The following is a 23684-nucleotide window of genomic DNA, read 5'->3' on the forward strand; positions in this document are numbered from 1 at the left end:
TTCTTGAACAAAAACATGGGTTTTTGTTTTCCTTAAAAAAAGAAAAAAACAACATAAGAACACAATTTTGGGGGATTGTTACAACTAATTCACAGTCAGGTTCAATGTTCAGAGAAGGAAAACCATGTGTGAATAATGATATAATCATTAAATCACGAATGCTGCCAAAATATCAGTGAGTATAATTGATAGAAGGATCACTGTGAATTGAGCAGAATGAATTACAGAACAATTTTAAAGAAACACACTTTTGTTAAAACAAATATTTGAATAGAACAATGCTGAAAAGCGAAGGCCTTTGGAGACAAGCTTTTATAAACAAATCAATGATGACTTGAACAAAGCATATCCATTATCTATAAGAAGTAAATGTTTCTAACATGAATTAGCTTGTTCTCAAACAAGTTAAGCGGTGGTCCCACAGTCCTGACCCATTTCATTGTTTGTGGAATCTTCCTCTCCCCCACTACTGCTGAGGCTGGAAAATTTCTGCAGCTCCCTAAGAACTATGATTTCACCTGTCCAATAAAGGTGCTGGGTGGTGGCTTATCTCTCAAAGGGTGCCTTATCCCCAGCACCCAGTTTCTAGGTGTCTTATTTAGTTTTCTAACTACATTTTTACTATCAAATCTGAACTAAAGATATTCAGACTATAGAATTTTACTTACAATAGACATACAGAAAAAAAAATCTAAAACACTGAGCTAGCCTTCCCCACATGAACATCTTTATTTGTCAGTAAAGGTATATTGTGAGAATCCTAGTATCTCTTCTATCATTAAAAAAAAAAAAAAAAAAAAAAAATTCCTAAATAGGAAGTCCTCTTAGTCCTGAGTGCCACAATCAGGTAGTCATATCTTCCAGGTAATTGAGCAAAAGGCCCAGAAGCAACTAGGAACAGACACTGCTACCAAGGACATGAGCAAAGCCAGGTCAGAATGCACCACCTTTCTGTTCATAAAAAATCAAAATGCAGTATGCACAGGTACTAGACATTGTCCATACATTGACCCCAACTCCCATGTCCAGCTTTCAGCATTGCTGGTTTACACCCCACCCCATGATGCTTATGTGCCCTTCTCCAAGTCCACCTCGAGCTTCCTAGCATTATCACAGTGGCTCCGGCCACTAGCCTTCTAGATCTTCAAACCTACCCTGCACTCAGCAAAGGCATCCCATAAACCATAGTACACCCAATATTTTTAAAACATCTTCATAGTTATTAATTATGTTGAGGAAATTTGCAGTCTCCAAACTTGAGAGTTATAAAAAAAAAAGTGAAAAAAATGCAATCAAAAGAAAATTCAGATTATCTTTTTTTATACATGTATGCATCTACATATATATATTCTTTATATAGATACAACCATTTATTTTAAAAAACTTCAAATATATTGCTTAATAGGAATACATCATGTGATAACTATATTACTTATATTTTAAAAATAAAATTTAAATTTATCATTTATTTCATTTGAGCTTAGATCCATCTTAACCTGAACATGCAACCAGGGAATGTTATCACCTTTTATGTGAAAAGGGAAAGGCATATGGATCAATCTTTAAAAGTAAATTTTTAAAAATATATGTAATATCATAAAAAAGTATTTTTTTTCAATTCATAATCTTATTATTCAGTCACCAGCTTCATAAACATCACACATAAAAGTAAACAGTAAGCATAATTTTCCTAAACAGTTTATCTGGAAGTTGCTTTCCTTACTGCCTTAAATGACAAGATTCTCTTTTATATTTGTGATTTGCCCTCTTGTTTTAATTCTCTGTACATTTAGCACAGTGCATCCTGAGTCATCTAGACAGCTACATGATTTTTAAATGAATGTCTACTGTTTTATGTCTGCCAAAGAGACAATGTGGAAGCAGATGAGAAAGCAAAAACACTGCACAGTTGCTACATTCACCTTGAGAAGCACTTGAGCTTGCTGAGCTAGTGACCAGGATACACAGGGGAACTGTCACTTCAACAGTACATGCTGCTAGAGGGACGCCTGGCTTTGTGTCTTTGAACTTCTCACAGTCTAAGAACAGTCTCTCAATCAATGGATATAGACTTATTTGTCTTATATTTAACTAAAAGTATTTCAAATGTGTCTACGAAAAAACAGTACATCAGAAGGCTTCAAATGCTTCCCATGACAGAATACACATAAATAGTGCAAAGGTCAGAAATACCGAAACTAGAATCATTCAAGTCTCAAACCCAGAAGTAAGCCAAAGGTCCAATAAGCATCCAAAATCCTGTCAAAAAGACATGCAGCTATCCTGGCCCCAGTCTCCAACCCAGCATTTTCTTTTAAAGACATCTATTTCCATGCTTTTTGGGGACATATTTAGAGGCAGTCACACCAGCATCACTTAAGAATCAGAAGGGATCACAGAACTCTGTCATGGGCTCTTGTGTGTACAAAAGCCACAGTTCAACTATGAACAGGGTTTTCTATTGCCTCCAGTCCCAAATGTGAAATATTTCAATCCCACTGTAGAAATACCCATTGGCTTTCTATAGAGCAAGGTACCATTAGAATCTCCTCCAAAGGCCTTAATAACGGAACTGTCTTTACACTGTTCTCACTGTGCACTGATACCACAACCAGACTGAATCTCTAAGTTTTGCCAAAACTTGCCATGCCCTTTGTTTTAGTCAGCTTTTTTGCTGCTGTGACTAAAAGATCTGACCAGAACAATTAGTGGAAGAAAAGTTTATTTGGGGACTCATGGTTTCAGAGGTCTCAATTCAGGGCTTGAGGTGAGGCTGAACATCATGGTGGAAGAGTGTGGCAGAGGAAAGTGGCTCACATGGCGATCAGGAAGCAGAGAGAAAGACTCCACTCACCAGATACAAAATATATACCCCACTGACCCACCTCCTCCAGCCACACCTTCCCACCTTCAGTTTCTACTCAGTTAATCCCATTGGGGATTAATTCACTTTGGGTCAAGGCTCTCATAAACTAATCACTCTACCTAGAAACCTCTGACATAATTTCATCATGAGCTTTGGGGGGGACACCACACATCCAAACCATAACACTCCTTTACTCCTCCATTTTTGCATGCATTCCCCACATTGCTGTAAATCCCCTTCCCTCCTCTCTCTACCCAATAAATTTTCAATATCCACCTCAGATAAAGATGCTCCTGTGAAAACTTCTGAAAGTCTCCATTGTCCCTGACTCTAGGATACCAAGGACACTTATTTGTAAATTTAATACATTTCACTTTTTAATTTTCTTTCTTTTCTCCCCTTTCTTCTTATCTTTCACATGCCTGTTACAGGCTAGGTACACAATACCCAATGTCTAGGGAGGGAAAAGGAATGGAATGGAGAATGGGAACAGAGGAAAGGTGAAAGGCAAAGAGAACCTGCTTGATTCTTGGCAGGATTAGAGAGAATGATCACTATGGTAAAATTTTCAGAGTTCCTTTTATAGTAACTACACTAAAAGATTACAATTTTGAAAATTAAATGACTACTGAATGCTTCAGAGTAATAATTGAAGCATAGTTAAGTCTGTGAAAATAATGCCAGTAATTAATTAAACGTATTATAACAGTGGAGTGTAGTGAAACATGAATGGGCTTGGAGCATACATTGCATTTGAATGCTAATGACAGCAGCTAAGGGGGGCACCTTGTGAGTCTTTGGGCGGGCTACTTTTCCTCCTTTGTAAAATAGGTCTAACCATATCTAGTTGCTTTAAGTATTTTCTGAGAAAACAAAGGTAAAACAATAGATAGATGCTGAACATATGGTGAATGACATAAGAGACCTTGATTTAGAAATAAAGTTGTTAGGCTTTCAGCCAATAATATGAACAAAATAATGAAGATATTCAACTTAACACTTTAATTTTAATTTAGCAACCTATCACCAACTACATAATTGTAACACTTATAACCACATGAAAGACATCCTTAAACAAAGAGTCTGTAGAAAGTTAATTACTATTTAAGAATACCCTGGTTTTACCTTAGGATTTTAAACAACACAACAACTGTGGAGGGGAAATTTTTTCCATGGCCATTAAAAATTTACTTGATTTCCATGAAGGAAATCATTCAGATCTGTTTCAATCGCTCCATATTTTTAAGAAAGCTTTAAAAATGCTTCTGCACAATCAATAACTATATGCAAATTCTCTGGAATAATAAAACTGAAAAAAAATTGTCCCCCTTAAAACACAATCCACAGGTCTTAAACATGCAAGGTACATCCAACATCATTTCTGAGCAGAGCTTGACTGTTTTGCTGCAGGTGAGTGTATATTAACACTGCATTCTGACAAATGATGAACTCCTGACAGTGACATTCAGCTGATGCCGACATTGTAAACTTGTCTGTTCAATCTGTTTACATTTCCCCTGAGCTACCACTGCTTTTCTAATGCCTGCGTTAATAGCAAGGTAGAACTGCAATAACAAATGAATTTCATTTAGTCTGCAGCTGAAGCCTGGGAAGCATCCTTTGAAGACTTAAAACCAATTTCCAGTTAGCTTCAATTTATCTTTTAAAGAGAGAAAAAATTCTCCTCCTGAAATTACTTTGAAAGTCACAGAATAGTCAAGTTTCTTTTCCTAATTATTTCTGGCCTCTTATTTTCCCATTATAATTAGACTTTAATTATTCCTTATATAAATACATAAATGTTTCTATTCTATGACAGTTTCATACGATGAAAAACAAATCTAGCTACAGTAGGGTAGCTAAATGCAACAAAATACAGGATGCCCATTTAAATTTTAATTTTAGATAAACAACAAATAATGTTTCAATACATGTTTATTTTAAGTCTTGCGTGGAGCACACTCATACTGTTATGGCTTGGATCTGAAGTGTCCCCCAAAAGCTCACCTGGGAGACAACGTAAGAAGGTTTGGAGGAGAAATGATTGGGTTGTAAGAATCTTAACCCAATGAGTGATTTAATCCCCTAAGTAGGGGATTGAATGGTAACTGAAGTGGTAGGGCATGGCTCGAGGAGGTAGGAATTAGGGGCATGGCTTTGGGTATATATTTGGGTTTGGAGAGTGGAGTCTCTCTCTGTTTCCTGATTACTGTGATGTGAGCTTCTTCCCTCTGCCACTCTTCTGCCATGATGTTCAGCCTCACCTCGAGCCCCGAGGAATGGAGCCAACTTTCTATGGACTAAGACCTCTGAAACCAAAAGCCCTCAAATAAACTTTTCCTCATCTAAAATTGTTTTGGTCAGATCTTTTAATCATATCAGGGAAAAAGCTGACTAAAACACATACTAAAACACTATTCATATTTTATCTGAAATACAATTTAATTAGAAATCCTTTATTTTATCAGAAAACCTTAAATTACTGTGTTTGAACAACTTTCATCTAAAAATCTATAATTCAACAAAAGGGTTAAATTCAAGGTTTTCTAATAGGTGACCTCTCAGCTTTTCATTGCTGCTGTTTGGAGGAGAAGGGGTGGTGGAAATAGGTTGGTTATAAAGATCTGTGGTGAAGGACGCTCCCTCACTTCTTTTGACCAGGTGGATGAATAATAGCATTTTTACTTTTGCCTGAACAGTAGTACACCTCCATGCCAGGTTCTTAATCATTCAATATGTATGGAAATCTCAGAGATACCAATTGTCTTTAAAAAAAAAAAAAAAAAAAAAAAAAAGTAACTCTTGGACTGGGGTTGTGGCTCAGTGGTAGACCACTTGCCTCTCATGTGTGAGGCACTGGGTTCAATTCTCAGCATCACATAACAATAAACAAAATAAAGGTATTGTGTCCATCTACAACTGAAAATAAAAATAAAATAAAGTTCCATTGACAACTAAAAATATATTTAAAATAAAAAAATGAACTTACTCAAACGAATCTGATTTATTGGCCTTAAATGTGAAACAAGACTAAACACAGAGAAATGGACAGATTAGTCGAATGCATTCTGCATGTTTAAATATCTACATCCAAAATAAAAGTCAGGAACTTTCTAAATTTTTTAAAAAACAATAGGATGAAGGATAAACGTGCACACACATACACACACACACACACACGCATAGACACACACACACCATGAGAGTTGCCTTGCAAATATTTACCAAAGTCTTAACATTATGTCCCATTCTTTATTCACATCTTCCTTTAACAAGCCATTCCCTTGTAACCTAATCTTCATAACAGCCAGGCTCCTCCTTTACAAGCTTTCTCATTCCTGTCTTCCAGGCCTCATCCTCAGTCTGATATGCTGGTCACCCTTACTCTCACTATCCTAATTTCCTATGAATTATTGAATTTACTAGATATTTGTTAAAGCAATGGGGAAGGAGAATGGCTCACATTACCAAGTTGTTTGTAGTCTGGTAGTTTAGACCAGTTATCAACAAAGAAAATATATAGTAAAAGTAATACACATAACTTCAAAAGTGGAGAAGAGCCTATTGGAGACATTAGCAAAGGCCCAAGGAAAACTGGACTTGGTAATCAGAGCTGAACCCCACTCCACCCCTACTGCCCGGGGACCTTGGACATATTATTTAACTCGGAGCTTCATTTAATATTTATTTATCTCAGATGATTATTTACAGGTTTAAAATGAACAATAATATAGAAATGTTTTATATACTGCAAGACACATTAGTAAAGAGTGTTCAGTAAAATAACAAAATTATTATAGATGTGTTGTTGGAACTGGGCTGCCATAGTCTGAATAGCAGATTCTCCATTTACTAAGCCAGGCAAACTCAAGTCAATCACTTAACCTCTCTGTGCCTCATTTCCTCACCTTCATGTTATCTGAAAATAACAGTACCTATCTTATTAGAAGTGTAGAGAGATAAAAGTGAGTAATTCATGTCAAAATCTTTATGTGAAAAAATCATGTAAAACTCCACCCTGTCTGGCATGGTAAACTCCGTAGAAATGTTACCTACTTTAATTATCATGGTCATCATTGTTGTTGTTGTTTTGGGAGATAGTATTTCACATAAATCTTAATGGACTGGTGATATTTAAACAAGAATAAAGAGACCAGAGAATAGGGAATTAGGAAAGAAAGCTGAAAAATAGCTCATGAAGACTTGATTAAAGGCCTTGGTGTAAGTCTGAGATACCTGTAAATATTGCATTAGAAAGACTATCAAAGTCTTGGGACAGGAAATCCGTGATTGTGGTTATATTAGAGTAACCTTGGCAACATTGGTTTGGGGTAGAACAGAGGACGACAGAGGCAGAAAGATTAGTTAGGGAGCTCTGCACCATGTGAGTGAGAAGTCCTGAGAGCCTGAACTGGAACATTGTATACGTCAACAGAAAAGAGAAGACAAGTTCCCAAGATTATGGAATCAGAACCTAAAGGACATGGCCACTTTGTAGAGGAGGGGACTATGAAGAGGAAGCTAGAGAAGAAACTGCCTCAGAAACAAACTAGATACAGATTGGTTGTAATGAACAACTGGGAGGTGAGACCATAGTTCTTTCTTTAACAAGGGAGACACTGTGCTGGACCTAGACTTTACTCTGCCTAGATGAGTACAGAGACAGCACATGGAGAATGAACTGACAAAGACAGAGAAGGAATCTAGATGTGGCACCCATGGACACAGAAGCAGCAAAACACAAAAAGTTGTTTCATAAAAAAAGAGAACATCCACCCAGCAAAGTAGGGGATGGGGAAAAGTAAGCATCAATCTATGCTCATCATCTTCCCAGAAACCAGCACTCAGCCCTTCCGGCTGAGACTATAACTCTTCCTCTCTGGTCTCAGCAGATCTTAGAGATCTTATCACAGAGTAGTGAAATTGTCTGTCTATCCACTGGCTGGTCTGATGGCAAAAACTGGTAGTAAATGTGTTCAGTAAGTGATCAGGGAATGAACAAATTCACAAGTTCATGGCCCTTAGGATCTTGGTCCTCCTTGTCACTTATGCATCCTAAAACTCTCATTCACTGGTCCAGGATTTGTCCTATCTTCAGTGGCAGGCCTGATTACTTTGTAATTTGTCCACTTGATTGGCTACCAAGTAAATGGGATGAATGAATGGTTATCAAAGGGTGTTTCCAAAAGCCCTTGTGGTTCCTTGAACCACCTGACCCCACCTGGCCTCATCCCACTACCTAGAGACCAACCAGAGTAACAGCTGGGAAGAGCAAGGACAAGAGCCATTGTTCTGAGAGACTGGATAGAAGAAGCGCTTGAATACTGGTTTTAAAAAAGAAGCACGAAACTTTTTAAAGTTTGAAATATATTTACATCCTTCAAATTACAGAAGATTAATATAAAGTCCTGTCTTTTATTTTTAAGTTATTGTCCAAATATCTTAACATGATATGATTCCAAACTTTTCCACTATTTTCCTTTTCACTATACACCCACGTGAGAGAAGTTAGGCAGAGGCGTATTTCTGCTTTCCTGAATGTGGCTTATTTTCTAAAGTCCTCTGTTTTCCAATGTTACACCTCAAGAGTTATCCTCCAAGATGCCCATGAATACATCAATACAGGTTATTCTTGTAAATTTGAAGCTTTATTCTGCTTCCCACTAAGTTTCTGTTTTAATTGTGTGGGAGGAGAGCCTGTGAGGCTTGGGTGTGTGCATGCTGCCTACCAAGAGCCAATTTGTGCTCTTCTCTCCCCAACTCCACATTCAGGGACATCATGTTGGTAACCTGAAATCAACCATGCTGGGAGGATTTGTCCTATGGAAATCCTCATACATCAGGGTTTTAACTGTCCAGAGATGCAGTTTACCAGCACACCCTCAAATTTTTTAGGTTCCTAAAATGAAATTAATGCCTAGCCAGGGTTGAGGCCTTCCACAAAGAAAGAAATATAGCTAATGAGTTAATTATTCAGGAGTTTTACATATTGGCAATTACATGTTAGCAGTCCTGTTACCTACGCCACTAGGTGTCCAATATTTTATATTTCAACGTTCTTCTAAAAATCTATGTGCAGACTTTTTAGTTGACTCTAATTATTATTATTATTATTATTATTATTATTATTATTATTATTATTTGTACTAGGAATTGAACACAGGGGTGCTTTACCATTGAGATACATCCCCAGTTCTTCCTGCAATCCTCCTGCCTCAGCTTCCCAAATCACTGAACTACAGGTGTGTACCACAGTAACCAACTAAATTAACTCTAATTTTTGCAAAGTTCTGATTTAAAAGATTAGCCATAGAATTTGATGATAAAATAAATATAATCTTGTCCAACTCTTTGAGAGTTTAAAAAAAAATTAACAATAACTAAGATTAGAGAAACTGAGGCTCACTTATGTCCACTAAACTATGTAAAGGCAGCACCAACATTAAAATCTGTATCAGCTATTTCAACACTTGGATTTTCACATGAGTTAACAAGGTGGGTTTTTTAAAAAAAGAAGAGTAGGAAACAGAGTTCCATTATGACTCTCAGGTCTCATTTAGTAGGGCCTTTCTGAGTGGTGATCCTGTCTATGACACTAAAAAAAAACAAACAAAAAAAAAACAAACAAACAAACTTATGCTGTCAAATTAAAATGTATAGGATAACCCTGGAGTGAAATCATGAAGAAATGTACATATTTCCCTACTCATTGTTTCAGTACAGCAACTACTTGAAATCATCTCTCAAAGAAAGAAGGGTTCTATCCTCACAGGATGATCAATTACATCAGATTAGTTCCTGCTATTGCAATTCCCCAAGCTCATAATCTTGTAGACTGATAAAAAGTAATATATTACCAGTTGGTCCTTTTAACTATAATTAAAAAAAAAAAGATATAAACACTGTACCCATGCAAGAAGCAACAGATTTCTCTTCACTGTTCCACAATATCCCAACATCCCCACAATGATAAGGAAACAGCACACAGCAATCATGACCGGATGAACCACAGGAAAGTAAGTCAAGATGACTGCCTCTTCCACCCTGAAAGAAAAAAACATAGCACGTTATAAGTAAAATGGACTCAAAACACACCCAAGACATTGTGCCAGATGCAACTGTGAACCATGATTCTTTGAAACATCACCCTTAAAGCTAATGGTGATATTGCCTCTTTCAAAACCTTGGTGCTATTTTTGTGTTTATTTGCTTGCTTCCTTTTTCATTGTTTTTGTTTTGTTTTCTTGTTGTGCAAATGGAAGAATTCTTATCCAACTCATTTAAAATATAATAAAACACAATATTATAAAATATAATATAAGCTCTGAAGCCTTAGCCTACGCAAACTGCATGGGATCCTTGGCAATTTCCCAGCTAGCGGGGAGGATCACCTTCGCTCTTCTGATCTTTCACTCCATGTGCATAACATCTCTCCTCCCTGACAACTGTGAGAAAGACTTTCCCCTCCTCTAAAGTGGGAAAGAATGCCATGCAGAGGGAATTGATTTATATTCACAGAAGAAAAGAGATGATTTTTGCTAGAATAGTACAAAAATGCGTTAATTAGAATTAATGATGATAATAATAATAACAAAACTTAACCATTAAGAGTGTAAAAGCTTTGTTGTGTTTAGGACTTTAAAGAAAGGTATCTACTTTAATCCTTACCACAGTTCTAAGGGTTATATACTACAATTTTCACTCTGAGATGAGGAAAGGTAATTTGTCCCTTGTGATATTAGTGGATCATCCCTTGAAACTTGATAAAAAAAATGTCACTGCAAGGTTTTCATTAGCCCGGGAATATGAAGGTATGCAGTTGGCAATGGTTTCCTTGGGGAACAGTAGCCAAGATTTCCTTTATACACAAATATAACATGGCTGGCACACCGTCAGGAGGACAGGTGACTGGGGTTACCATACTCAGAAAGGCCCACACAAACATAAGTCACTGGATCCCTTTGGGGACCAGCAACACACCTCAGGGAGAATGCTAAAAGTACAGCCTTTGCAACAAGGTGCCATGGGCAGGTGCCATGGGCAGGACTACAAGGTCCTGGAGGAGCCCCACACCTATCAGGTATCTAAGCATGAGGATCAGAGGAAACCTGATGGAAGAATTCAATAGGTAATCACAAAGCCTACCTTGTTTCTGCAGTTAAAGTGAGAACATTATTCAGGTAGTCCCTCATCCAAGCAGAAACTGCCAACACACTGATGGACATTAACTAAGGAGAAAAAATGTAAAATGGTTACCGGGATTTATGCAAAACTCACTATAGGATTAATAACTGAAAAATTAAGAATTGTTGTTACATAATCTTTATATTCTAATTACTATTTGTTACCTATTTACAATTACTATAAATATAGGCCATTTCATTTAGTAAATCATACCATAACCACTAAATAGAATACCACCAAATAGGATACAGAAAACTCAAGAATTAAATGGCTGACTTCAGGTTCAGGAGAGAAATTACCTCAGCTGGGATCACAGAACTAAATTATCAGACATAAGATGAGCCTAAAACACACTCTCATACTTAAAAAAAAGAAACAATAAAATGTGACTACTGGGCAATTAAATAGAATAAAAAAAAAAGTCACGGATCTAATTTAAATGGGCTTCTCTTCGATACAATTCAGATAAAATGTAAGCATTAAAATAACAGCACTACTAATAATAAATGCAATGGTTGAAACATAACAAATGTTCTAAAAATATATAAACTCCAAATATTTAAGAAAATTCATTATTCACTTATATAGGACATTGGATACTTGACTCATTATAGAACTCTACTATTTATATTTATCCTACTTTTCGTATAAAAAATTAAAGGGGAAACCAAAGACTGAAAGTTTTAATAGAAAACTTTCTGCTACTATATGCAGAAATTACACTATAGCACCCCAGTGAGGGAAAGTTCCTCCATGGCTACCAAATTTGTCAGGTCAGGAATTTTCAATCCTGTCTGTACATTAGAATCACTACAATCTGAATAAATTACTGGGTCCAGTCACCCTGGACCAATTCTGAAGAGGAAATTGTGCATCCGAAATGTGTCAGAGCTCCACAGATGTTCCCATGTGTAGGGCTGAGAACCACTGAATGGTTTTCATGTGTAAAGTTCATGGGGACTTTTAGAATGGAGAGATCAGATTGAGAAGACCAGACCCATTGATCAATCTTAGTCACAAAAAAAGACCACCAGTCACAATGTATATCCCAATGTGATGTGATCAGAAATAGCTCCTAAATATTTTTACCAAAAAGTCAGTCAAACTAGAATCTAGGCCTCCAATTCTAATTACTGGTGTATAGGAAGTACAGAGGATAAATTTAAACTTGTTAAATGTCACCATCGGGATGTAATCAGTAAAATCAGAACGTGAGAGGAATGATATGGTTTCTTTGACTTAAAAAACTGGCAAATGAAAAAATGAAGGGAGGAAAAACTATTATAGATTAAAAGAGATTGAAGATATTACCCAGTATAATATATTTATTTGGTTTGTATCCTGATTCAAACAAATCAACTGCAAAGAAACATTTATGTGACAACTGGAGAAATTTTAACACTGATTGGTTGTCTGAAAATATTAAAAATTATCTTCATTATTTTAGGTATAAAAATGGGTTAGGTTTATGTTTATTTTCAAAGGGACCTTATGATCTAGACAAATATTCTGAAGTAATTATAACTGAAATATCATGATGACTGGGATATGGTGTCATAAATAATCATGATATGTAAAGGTTAGGCAAAAAGTAGAAAAGGGTATATCTTGATAATTATAGACAGTGGGTAATGGGTAACTTGGGATTAATTATACTATGCTTCCTACTTTAGCATGTTTTAAATTTTCCATAACTCAAAACTTTTTAAATATTATTTTAGCTGTAGATGAACACAATATCTTTATTTTATTATTACTATTTGTGTGTGTGTGTGTGTGTGTGTGTGTGTGTGTGTGTTGCTGAGGATTGAACCCAGTGCCTCACTCATGCTAGGCATGTAAGTGCTTTACTACTGAGTTTCTACACCAGCCCCCCCATAACGAAAAACTTTTAAAAAATCCTATCTAAAATATGTTGAGAATGAGTCTTCCTGGAAAACTTCTAAAAACTGCATGTTAACTGCTATATTCTAAAGGGTTTTCCTATTTGGGTGGAAATCTTTCTAAAATGTGCCTTGCACTTACCATCTTAAGTGAAGTATAGTAAAATTTAATTTCCTGACTTTGAGCAATTTCTAGCATCTTAATGAACAACAGTTACAGTTCTGTCACAGATTTATCTTTAAACGCTGATATAATGAATATCTAAAGTACAAATGATTCTGTGCTGATGCAAAGGATGGCCATGAAACATGTTTTCCAGATAAAGGTTCTAAGAAGAGCCTGTGGCCTCTTGAACAGTGAAGAATGGCTATCTGCTTTGGAAACCAGCTAATGAATTCACTCTTACACTATTTATTTACAAATATTTACTCAACACCTCCTATCTCCCTTGCACCGGGCTAGACCAGAGATTCACAATGAATAAAAGAAACAAGATCCTGGCCATTTTGAAGCACTGTGGAGGACACAGATAATAAACATTTACATGAAATAATTAAAAACTGTAAAAAGTGCCATGAAGCCCAGATAAGTGACCTGTTGAAGTTCTCACAGACCTTGAGTAGCATATCTGAGGTAGCAGACCTTGAGTACCAAATCCAAGCCCTTGGGCTTTGGAGTACCAGGCTAAGTCCCTAACTATCTTCCAAGTTTAGAAATCAGCGTTCCAAACTTCACAAAGAGTGAGGAGACCAGCCTAGAGAGAGTGAAGGATTTCTTTTTTAAAAAGGAAGGCTGTGAGTATTCTGTAGCAGTCAGGATGGTTCTAAATATCCGAACTGCATTCTCTGGTGAATGGGGGCTCAATGGTTCTTAACCTGTATATAGGAATGTATTTCATCATAACTAATTTACTCTGTATGCCAATACAGTTTACATGCATATTAAAATACAATTATTCAGAAAATGATTTACAGGCTTTATAAGACTTCCAAAGGAGTTGATTGTGTAAGTCAGGTTTAGGAACCCTGGGACCACAGTTCAAGGAGAATGATGCCAGTTATTATTAATTTTCAGTTCTTTGGGGAATGAAGAACAAATTGCAAACTTAATAAAATCTACCAAGTGGGTCAGCCACAGTGTATTAGCCACCCTTTCTAGCTTCTGCAAACTTGATGCTTTAACATTTGTTCTGCATGCAGATACTGGACAGACCCTGTTCCAGAAAAGATGATAATATGTGAGTCACCTTGCCTTGACCTTCTTCCTCCCTTAATCTACCCTCTCCTTGGGAGAGTCTTTCTCCCAGGTGCACTTTTCAAATATAAACCAACAGTTCCAGAATCCATACCCTCAAGGACTTCCCTTATCAGGCTCTCACACTCAGGGCCACCACACCTGTCCTAATCACCCCAGAGCCAATTTTCAAACTAGCCAGTTCTAAAGCTGCTTACCTTGCCTCACCCATTCCTTTTCATGGAAACCACAATTTTAAAGCACTCACCCACAGTTCCAATCTCTCCCTCTGCTCTGCCTGCCACCAAACCTATTGCTTCCCCTGTTAGCCCCCCACCCCATAGGGAGACATATACTCTTTTTCTTGGGATCTGCAAGCAAACTGAATCATCTTTTCAATGGCATTTATCTACTGATCCATTGGCCTTAGGATACCTAATTAATAATAGAATCTATTAAAACACAAAGGACTGGGCTGGGGATGTGGCTCAAGCGGTAGCGTGCTCGCCTGGCACGCGTGCGGCCCGGGTTCGATCCTCAGCACCACATACAAACAAAGATGTTGTGTCCACTGAGAACTAAAAAATAAATATTAAAAAATTCTCTCTCTCTCTCTCTCTCTCCTCTCTCCCCCCCCACACTCTCTCTCTAAAACAAAAACAACAACAACAAAAAAAAAAACACAAAGGACTGGCAGAGGACCATGAACTCCTTAAATCTGAGATTATGTGTTGTTCTTCTGCATGGCTACAAGTGGGTCTTTAAATACCTTGTAAGTGTCACAGGGACAGGCTAGCTTATTAACGTGCTATTTTATTTCATAGTCTTGAATTATTTTGCAGTTAAAACAACTCTCCTTTCTTTATCACACTTCAAAGTAATGACTGATGTCTATTTCCACAGCCTTGAATTTCTTACAGGCTATGTAGTCAATTTTCAACATCATAAATAGCTCTGAGTCAGGTGTCAATAAGTTATCTGATTCTTCAATGTGTATAATCTGTTAACACTGCCTCGATATCCACTGTTCTTCCACTTATAACAAAAATGTGTATTTGTTTTGGGGAGTATAATTCAAGATGTTTCTTATATGGTAGGATAATTGAAATCTGGGCTTTGATGTTGTTCTTCCTTTCAAAAAAAAAAAAAAAAAACACAGATGTATTGGTCATCTGCTCATTGCCTGTGTGCTATGCTATGTGCTAGAGAGACATGGATGCGCAGAAACAGGGACTCCATGGTGCAATTAACTAAGTGAAAAGGACACACATTAATCAACTCATCCGAGATATAAATATGCAACTGCAAACTGTACTCAGTGTTGGGAAGAAATAGTACAAGTTGATTTAAGAAATCATTTTTGGAGTTTCTTACCTGTTCCGGAGGGTCAGAGGAACTTCTCTAAGAGAGCTAAGATCTGAAGAATATTGCCAAACTAATTAGGAAGAGAGGGGTTGAAAAGAGCAATCCAGTCAGAAAGAAGAGCAAAGGTCCCAGGGCGAAGACAGCATGACATGTTCAAGGAAGGGCAACTGGCACATGGAGGGGATGCTCAAATAGGCCGGGGGCAGACCAGAGTCTCAGAAGCCGCTTCAAGGTGTGTGGCCTTGACCAGGATGACAATAGGAGCCAAAGAACTCTGAATTCCAGTTAAGAATCTCAACTCTAACTCCTTTTCACTTCTATGACTTTGGGTATGCCATTTAATCTTTCTTTAACCTCAGGGTTTGTTTTGTTTTGTTTTGTTTGTTTGTTTGTTTGTTTTTTCAAATAGCAAGTGTGATAAAAAAATAAATCCTACCAGAGAAAATTCATATGATGAAAAAAACAGAATAATAAGATCCATATATGTTACCTCTTATTATCACAAGTCATTTTTTACCTAAGGGCTTTCCTTTCATCTTTTCAGTCAATTTAAGAGACTCAACTACTCCTAAATCAGTTAAAAAATAGGATCCTCAGATATTTGAAGGTCTACCAAATGGAAGTGGGAGGAAGCCCAGTGATACAGGGCTGGGGGATGACCACGGTCATTCTCAATTTCAACATCTCTAAAACTTAACGCCTCTCTGTTCCTCTCAAAGCTTGTGTGTCCCTCCCACTGTTTTTTCTGTCTTAGTAAGTGGTATAATCAACCTTTCAATCACATAAACTGGCAACTTGGCAGACAGCCTGAACCTCTCCCTTTTCCTCCATTTGACATCTAATTAGTTTCAAGTCCTTTGTATGGTTCCTGCAAGACAGTGGGTAAATTCCTCCCTGTTTCCTGCCGCTTCTGGCTAGTTCAGGCCCTCATCCTCTCTTACCAGGCAATTGTAATCACCTTAATAATAGAACTCTCCAGCTCACAGATTCCACCTGAATTCAACCTTCAGCTACCTTGATAGAAGAAAGATTCAGCATTTTAGCCTATAGCTCTCTTTCCTGGCTTCTTCCCAACCCTTATTTCCTCTTTCCCCAGCTTCATTCTAGAGAATAAAGTTTGTACTCTTGACCAGGTCACACAGGATTCTTCAGACACCCATTAACTGATCTTTTCAACCCTGTTTCTTGATATATCCTTTCCATGCTTGGACAATGACAAAACTGCAAGAGGCATCATTCATAGTTCCCAATTCTTTGGCATCTTTGCTCATGCAGTTCCCTGTGCCTGGAATGTCATCTTGCCCAGCCTTCCTATCCTCATGGGTGAGCCACCACTACTTCTTCAAAACCAGCCCAAACATCAGCCAGTGTTAAGACTATCTACCAACTCCCTCCTCACTCACCCACAGACCTCCCTCTCCATGCAGTCTAGAGTACTTATCTTGTTATTTCCTGTTTTTACCTTCCATGGCCACCCCAGTAGAAGGCAGATCATGGTTCAACTCCCCATCAGTCACTAGCAGAGCACTCAGTTGCAGAACCTAACACACGTTAGGTGAATGGATCAGAAAGTAATTAGAAGAGATGCTAGATAAGTCAACTATTAGAGATCTTTAACAAAATCAAAAGGTGCTTTAACAAGCTCAGCTTCGTACAGCTGCAAGTTTTCCAGCAGAGAAATGCTGAATGGCAATCAAAGATTTACAATGCAGGTTAGTGGCTGACTAGATGCTCTCAAAAGTTCTTTAAACTACAGACTTTACATTCTACTCTGTCCCACTATTTCTCCCCATAGGAGTACGCCCATAGATTACAGCTCTACATAGAACATTAGTCAAAATAAATAATATCAATGCAAAACCTTACCCCACAGTGAAGGACAAAGTCAATGGCTTTTTTTTTTTTTCTTTAGATGTTAATTCCAGCCACATTAAATATCTGAAAACAGTTTCATGCTCATAGAGTGATTTTACTCACTTGGGTTGAGAAATTGATAACAGCAACCAAAATAGTGCATGCCTATAGCAACAAACTAAATAAGTAAGATAGTCACCTCAATAACTAATCCTGATATTACTAAATCTAGAAGCACAACTTATGTAAGCAATCCAGATTCTTTACCGATGATGATATTTCTGCTCATTAACCAAATTAGCACTCTCCCCTTTTAAAATTGATATTTTCTCTTTTTAATTAACACATAATAATTATATATAATTATGGAGTATATCATGGTATTCAATTGTGTACTGATCAAATCAAACCATTCTTGATGACTAAATTGTTAGGAACACTATAGTTATAACTAAGCAATGTAACCAGGCTTATAATTCCTTACATAGTCTCAACTACTGCAACACACTATTTGAAGCTCAAGAAAATGTTTAGAAAATAACACAAGTATTACTTTGTAGAAATATATTTAGTGTATTACTTAGCAGAACATTTGCCACATTCTGCCTTGCAAAACTGCTTAGAAAATGCTCTTAACAAATATTTAGAAACGTTAAATTTGCTTATGTTTGGGACACTCTGGTTTCACTTGTAAAAACAAGTTACGAATCAAGTTGTTTTCTAAATCAGAACTGTATGTGTATCTGCATTCTCTGGAAGTTATCAGAAAATGTATAACTATAGTTTCCATAAAATGGCAGGTCACAGTCAAAAACACTTTTAAAACCTTCAGTTTTCTATTTGTATCTTATATAGTCTCATGTAAGATGACAGTGACACAAATGGTTTCTCTTCAAGGATGAAAGATGTCTAAAGTCACCCCCCTGAACTTTATTTTTGTATCAGATCTATTAGCAAGATGTAGAATGTCAGAGATCTGCATCTTAGTTACACTCTCTCTACAAAGAGAACTTGGACAAAGAATTCAAACTTTCAGGACCTCTAGTTGCTCATCTTGAAACATGAAACTGCAAATACTGGAATAGGAATATGCCAGGTGCAGTATCATATGCCTATAAACCCAACTAGACGGAAGAATCACAAGTTCCAGGCCAGACTGTCTCAGAATAAAAAATAAAAGGGCTGGGGATGTAAATGAGGTGGAGAGTGCTGCCTAGCACTTGCAAGGTCACTAGTTTAATCCCAAACACCATCAAAAAAAAAAAAAATATATATATATATATATATATACATACATATTTTAAGTAATTAGAGTAGGAGCTTTCCTTCTTAAAATATGATTTAAGCTGTTATTTATTGAAATGTAAATGTATAATAAAATCCGGATTGTTTGGAGGCTGCAGCACAACCTAAGTGCCACCAGTAACAAGTGTGGGTCAAGCTCTCACGCCTTCTCCCCTCTCCGCTTTGTGTCAGCTCTGCTTACCAGATTCCCTTCTAGCAGGAAATGGAGAAGAAAAGAGAGCAAACAGATAACATTGTTTAAAAATGCTGTGAAAGATTAGACAACACTAATGATGGTTGAAATGAGGTCCAGAGATTACCTGTGAGTATCATTTAAGCATGAACACCTATTAATTAGAGCTGACTAAATCGATAGCACCCTGGAGTTCTGCATGATAGTTCTTACAGATCATTACAGTTACATAGGGTGACTCTCCTTCCTGTTGTGATTGAGAGAGACTTACTTTAAGCCTCTGGAGTTCTGGCATATGAGTAGATATCCACTCTACTCTCAAAATCATCCAGATTTCCATGACTTTGGTCACCATATAAGCACTGCAGATAAAATAAGATCAAATATCTCACTTTACACAACAGTTTCTGTGAAGCCAACTTCAGTGAGCTCCACTCCATCCAGCTCAGGAGCATCCAAGTGGATTCAGATGAGTGAGAGGCCCATTGCTCCAGTCAACAGTAGCACAGCAGACTCCAAAGAACCTACCATATACCTGTCCTTGAAATGCATTTCCTAAGAAGCATGCAGTGGCTCAAATCTTCACTCAGCTAGTCATAAAGTATTTTTAAAAAAAAAAAAACTTAAAAAGTCAGGTTTGCACTTAGACTAAAGGGATTTTTCATGATTAAAGTTTATTTACAAGATGAAAAATATTTATTGGAGAGTACTCCACCAATCTTAAGAAAGAGTAAAAAGAAAAAAAGAAAGAAACTTGAATGCCAGTCATAGTATAAAGTCGGGGTTATCAATTCAAAAAGCAGGTTTTTTTTTTTTTGGTTTTTTGTGTGTGTGTGTGTGTGTGTGTGTGTGTGTGTTTTGTACCAAGGATTGAACCCATGTACAACTTATGCTTAACCTAAAGCTTAACCACTGAACAACATCCCCAGCACATTTTTTATATTTTATTTAGCGACAGGGTCTTGTTGAGTTGCTTAGGGCCTCTCTAAGTTACTGAGGCTGGCTTTGAACTCTCAATCCTCCTGTGTCAGCCTCCCAAGCAGCTGGGATGTCAAACATGGGCCACTGCGCCTGGCTTTAAAAGCCATATTTTAATATGAATACATAAATGTCCTTTGAATGCAAACTTCCACTTTCCAAGAATCCAACTCTTTAGGGGTTGCATGGAACAAAATCCTACGGTTCATTACACATGGCCAGAGGAAAAAGACCAGAATGCCTGAGCCTTCTGTAGTTTCATCTACCTCACAAGTCCCAACTGTCCATCTTTTTTAGGCTTTCTTTTATGAGTTTCTTTTCATATTTAATCATGGTAGTTTCACTGCATTGCAACTATCACTCATAATGATACTAACAAAACAATGGCTCTTCTTCTAAGATGGTGAGAAGTAGGAATTAAATGCTACAGGCAGGACATCATACTTCTATAAAATTATAAACACACATATTTGATGAATGTTAAGTGTTCCCCAATTTCAGAAATTTTCAGAGAGAATCATATTTATCCCGATTTCTAATAGCAAAAAATAATTATCATCTAAGAATGGAAAACACTCATATCATAAAGTCGTCTTTAAAATAGAGGAAAGTGTCATTTCTTTAATATGCCATTTATATAGTAAAAATGTGATAAATTTCAAGTAAAGATAGGCTACATCATGGATACAATGTGAATCATAGTCTCTAAGGAGCTCCCAGGATATACCCTACATGCATCATCTCCATGTGTCCCTTTGCATTATAAACCCACAACACTCATGACAAAGTAGAGGGCCCAGCATCTGTCTGTTGCCCCAGTACAATTATACCAGGCTCATGTTTCATCATTATGTAGAAAAGACATTCAGCAGATGGCAAATCAAGGCAACGAATCCATAGCAATAAAGAAAATGCAGAGCACTTGTTATCTTGAATACACTATGGGTTGCTCTCACTTACGCATATCTGCATCTCACACTTCAAGAAGTTAAACAATCAAGATGTATTTTTATACTTAAAAGATTTATAATTTGATTTTCAACTCCCAGAACAACAAAAGAAAATTGCAAGTGTTCTCCATGTTTTCCTGATTAACATTCATTCTTGTCTTCCCTAAACACCCAGTGGAATAGAAAAGGTGAATGGATGCCAATATAGAAGAAACAGAAGGATAAGTCTATTTAAAATGTTCTGCAGCTCTTGACCCCCTAGGTAATGAGGGCAAGTTTATCAATTTTACAACCCAGTGGGAAGACAGTGAGTGTCTGTTTCTCTCCCACTACACTGCCATAGTCAGGATGTGAAAACTGGTTTAAGAAGTGGGGTTCAGAGGCCACACTAGCTTTTCTACTTGTAATTTCAATGAGAACTTAAAACATTGCTCCCCAGAGGGTGGATCCCACCAGCAGCAGCAAAGATTGTTAAAAATGCTGACACTCAGGAAAGACTGCAACACATTAAATCCAAAAGTGCATTTTTAACAGGATGCGTAGGTGATTCTCATGCACACTGAGGACTAAGAAGTCCTGCTCCAGAGGACTTGGAATGAGCAGGTGGACAGCTAATCCCTTCCTACTGAGAATGTTTACTTGGCTTCTTCACTGCAAATAAATTTGCCACTGTTCCCAGCAATGTAACTTCTACTACACTTGGATGAAAACAAAGCTGAACTTTGAATTTCTGTTCTTCCACTTACTAGCAAGTTATGGAACTTCTCTGAATACCAGTTTCTTTACCTTAAAAAAAAAAAAAAAAAAAAGGAATAAGGGAAAAAAAAAACTATTTTACATGGCTACTATAAAAATTAAATAAGAGAGTAATATAAGGATGCTCAGGAATGTGCCCAGCACAAAGATGAAAATTGCTTCCTACTTGGTAATATACCATGAGATCTCAAAACATTGCTTTAGCACTGAAAGATTAATGCCAGTTTTTCCAAAGTTATAATGTATATTTCATTCAATTCTAATTCTCTTATTTAAATTATCCATTTTAAAATCTCAACAGATTTTTTAAATGGATAATATAAGCTCAAAGTTGGAAAAAGAAATCTGTTTTTTGTTGGGGAGGAGGGGGTACCAGGGATTGAACTCAGGGGAATTTGACCCCTGAGTCACATGCCCAGCCCTATTTTGTAATTTATTTAGAGACAGAGTCTCACTGAGTTGCTTAGCACCTCACTTTTACTGATGCTGGCTTTGAACTTGTGATTTTCCTGCCTCAGCCTTCTGAGCTGCTGAGATTATAGGTGTGTACCACCTCATCTGGAAGAAATCTTATTTTTTAAATTTTTTTTGTACCAGATATTGAACACTGGGGCACTAAATCACTGAGCCACTAAACCACATCTCCAGACCTTTTTTTTTTTTTAAATTTGAGACAGGATCTTGCTAAGTTTTGTAGGGTCTCACTAAGTTGCTGAAGCTGGCTTTGAACTTATGATCCTCCTGCCTCAGCCTCAGCTGTTGGGATTACAGGCCTGTGCCACTGTGCCTGGCAGAAGAAGAAATATTAACCAATACAAAAAAAATGCAGATGCTAAAAAAAGAAAAGAGAAACAGAAAAGGAATATAAAAGGATATATAAAAGGACATGTACAGATCTATGGAAAAATTATATTAAAAGGAATAAAAATTTGGTTAACTATTTTGAGTACTACATAGCAGCAGATAACATAAAACCAGAAATAAGCAAACATCAAAACTAAATAATATAAAATGGTTAATGAAAATGAAATGAAATCATATACACAAAGAGTATGCCTATATAAAATGATGCTCATGCAAACTGTTAGCGGAAGAGGTACAAAATAAAGTAATAATGAGACAACACTTTAAACTTTTCAAATTGTCAAAAATTAAAAATTATTACATTGATAAGATAGCAAAATACACAGGGTGCAGTGGCACACTCCTATAATCCCAGCAGCTCAGGAGGCTGAGGCAGGAGGTTTGTGAGTTCAAAGCCAGCCTCAGGAACAACAAGGCAGGCACTGAGCAACTCAGCAAGATTCTATTGTAATGCAAAAAAATAAAAAGAGTACATGTATAATGGCATAAGTTGGTGTGAACATACTGTATGTACAGAGATACGAAAAATAGTGCTCTATATGTGTAATAAGGATTATAATGCAAAAATTAAAATAAAAAATAAAATAAAATACAAAAAAGGGCAGAGGATGTGGCTCAGTGAGGATCTGTTGCTCAGTGGTTGAGTGCCACTGAGTTCAATCCCCATACTCCCATCTCTTGCCAAGGGGGGAAAAAAGTTTTGTACATATACTAATGTATACTGATGTTTTTACTCCTAAGGTATAGATTCCCAGGATAAGGTTGCTAGATCAAAGAAATTGTAGTAGTGGTAGAAGTAGCAGAAATATTAATCATAATAATAACAAATACAATTATTAGTACCAAAAAGATAGTAGTAATCCATTCCTGGAATCTACTTGAGCATCATCAATACTGTAATAATTACAACTGTGCCTACTGCTATCATGTAGACAGCACCTATGTGCCACTGTTCTAAGTGCTTTACATATGTTAGCTCTAACCCTCACAACAGTTTCAAAAAATATGGATTATTACATGTATTTTAAATAGATTAGATGCTAAATATTCCTTATAAACATAATAAAAGTATGTAAGATTTTTTATGTTAGCTATATTTTGTTTGTTATATATGTTAGCTATTTATCTTGTTTTGTTTTTGTTGCTATTATTATTATATACCTTTGACATAAGAATCCCACTCCTATGACACTAAATCAATCGAAAAAATAATTTTACAAGAGGAAAAATCATGAATGTACATGAATGAGGATGGATATGCAGACAGGTATGC

At 36.7% G+C, this 23684-nt stretch overlaps 1 protein-coding gene across 2 annotated transcripts in view; it reads right to left on the minus strand.

The window, feature by feature from the left end:
• Tspan12 (tetraspanin 12) overlaps positions 1-23684 on the minus strand; it is a 73156-nt gene that overhangs the window by 46271 nt on the left and 3201 nt on the right. For both annotated transcript variants that reach the window (XM_076834178.2, XM_076834189.2), the window contains exons 3-4: positions 11012-11094; positions 9775-9910 (exon numbers count right to left, since the gene is read on the minus strand). In XM_076834178.2, coding sequence (XP_076690293.1) covers positions 9775-9910; positions 11012-11094 — 219 coding nt within the window. The remainder of the gene's footprint in view (positions 1-9774; positions 9911-11011; positions 11095-23684) is intronic.

This window comes from Callospermophilus lateralis, chromosome 1 (assembly GCF_048772815.1).
Source record: "Callospermophilus lateralis isolate mCalLat2 chromosome 1, mCalLat2.hap1, whole genome shotgun sequence".
Classification (NCBI taxonomy): Eukaryota; Metazoa; Chordata; class Mammalia; order Rodentia; family Sciuridae; genus Callospermophilus; species Callospermophilus lateralis.